The sequence below is a fragment of the Austrofundulus limnaeus genome, unplaced genomic scaffold, assembly GCF_001266775.1.
Source record: "Austrofundulus limnaeus strain Quisiro unplaced genomic scaffold, Austrofundulus_limnaeus-1.0 Scaffold419, whole genome shotgun sequence".
Classification (NCBI taxonomy): domain Eukaryota; kingdom Metazoa; phylum Chordata; class Actinopteri; order Cyprinodontiformes; family Rivulidae; genus Austrofundulus; species Austrofundulus limnaeus.
The window spans coordinates 421,131-423,256 of NW_013952821.1; the positions used below are offsets into that span (position 1 = coordinate 421,131).

The 2,126-nt window shown below is 40.4% G+C and overlaps 1 protein-coding gene across 1 annotated transcript in view; it reads left to right on the plus strand.

The window, feature by feature from the left end:
• The window catches only part of map2k6 (mitogen-activated protein kinase kinase 6), a 40,477-nt gene that overhangs the window by 26,582 nt on the left and 11,769 nt on the right, over positions 1-2,126 (plus strand). The window contains exons 3-5 of the mRNA XM_014024381.1: positions 200-248; positions 633-746; positions 824-943. Coding sequence (XP_013879835.1) covers positions 200-248; positions 633-746; positions 824-943 — 283 coding nt within the window. The remainder of the gene's footprint in view (positions 1-199; positions 249-632; positions 747-823; positions 944-2,126) is intronic.

The window sequence follows — 2,126 nt, forward strand, 5'->3', positions numbered from 1 at the left end:
TATTTTTAAAAATTTACTAAACTAAACACCCTACAGTATCTTTACAGTCTTTATTTTACTGTTAAAATATATGTTTATTAAATAAAGTCTAATGTTACAACTAATCATGAATCCCTTTAACGATAACTGGTTGCAGTTTGTTCCTTAAACATCCGGTTTCACCAGTTTTGATGAAACAACTGGTCTTTTTGTGTTGCAGACCCCCCAGAGATTTGGATTCAAAGGCTTGTGTAACAATCGGAGAAAAGGTAATTTATTTCTGTCTTGTTCCAGCTCCCGCTCGGGGTTTTGTGTTTTGTCGTAACGTCTCGGTGAGGCCTTTTACTGTTTGTTGTCGACCCACTCCGGCTGGATCAGTTCAGGTTCTGTTCGCCCCGCTGAACATTACAGCTGTCGTCTGATCGCGGGGACGCTGGAATGCTCTTTAATGCCACTCAGGCAGTAAAAACATTTATTTTAAACTCATCAAATAAAAGGGATTTTTCCACTGGAGTGAGAATAATTCAGAGATGATGCGTTTGAGGGACGTACGTTTTTAGACGTTTCTCCTTGTATCTGATCAACATGAGCTTTTACGTCTAAAGCAGTTGTGATGGAGCGTTTTTTTTATCCTCACGTTGTGTCCGGAGCAGAAATGTGAGGTGAAGGCGGACGACCTGGAGCAGATCTGTGAACTGGGCCGGGGAGCGTACGGAGTGGTGGACAAGATGAAACACGTCCCGTCTGATCTGATCATGGCTGTGAAGGTGAGTGAAGTCCTTCGCCTGTTTACCTGGAGCCCAAAACTCTTTGATCATTTCTGCTTCCTGCGGTTCTGCTCCAGCGGATCCGGGCCACGGTGAACACTCAGGAGCAGAAGAGGCTGCTGATGGACCTGGACATCTCCATGAGGACAGTGGACTGTTTTTACACCGTCACCTTCTACGGAGCGCTCTTCAGAGAGGTAGCATCATAAATGACCACTAATCTGAGGGGATTGAATGATAATTCTGTTTGGATTAACACGAACGAACATCTGTCCTGAGAAATCTAAACACTAACAAGCAGCTGAGTTAAAATCTGAGCAGTTAGATAATTTACAGTTTATATTATCATGTTAAAGTGATCCATGGTTACTTGTAACATTAGACATTATTTGATAAACATTTACTTAAACTGTAAAATAAAGATATATAAATAAAATAAATACATATTTAAAAATATATTGACACACTTACGATGCTATTTTATTAACGTTGCAAAGCACACTGGGTAAATGATGACATAAACTAGGTTTTCCCATGTGAGGCTGTGTGCGCTCTGATCCACCCTGAAGGTTAATCTTGGACAATATCTGATGAGCAGAACATCTAAATTAAACTAGAACCCATCGACAGAGAAGAGATGGTAGAAATAACTCGGSCTGAAACTGAAAATGATGATGGAGGGCAACAGAACTGCTTCAAGGAAGGAGAACATCAGTTTAGCCCGTTAGCTTTCACGTTAGCGCTAAGTTAAAACATATATAACCATATAGCGTTAGCGCGAGCGAATACATATATGGCCATGTATCGTTAGCACCAAGCTAATACATACTGTATGTGGCCATGTATCTTTAGCGCCAAGCTAATACATATATGGCCATGTATCGTTAGCACCAAGCTAATACATATGTGGCCATGTATCGTTAGCACCAAGCTAATACATATGTGGCCATGTATCTTTAGCGCCAAGCTAATATATATATGACCATGTATCGTTAGCGTCAAGCTAATATGTACATGACTATGTATCGTTAGCGTCAAGCTAATACATATATGGCCATGTATCTTTAGCGCCAAGCTAATACATATGTGGCCATGTATCTTTAGCGTCAAGCTAATACATATATGGCCATGTATCTTTAGCGCCAAGCTAATACATATGTGGCCATGTATTGTTAGCGCCAAGCTAATACATATGTGGCCATGTATTGTTAGCACCAAGCTAATATATATATGACCATGTATCGTTAGTGTCAAGCTAATACATATGTGGCCATGTATCTTTAGCGCCAAGCTAATACATTTGTGGCCATGTATCGTTAGCGCCAAGCTAATACATATGTGGCCATGTATCTTTAGCGCCAAGCTAATATATATATGACC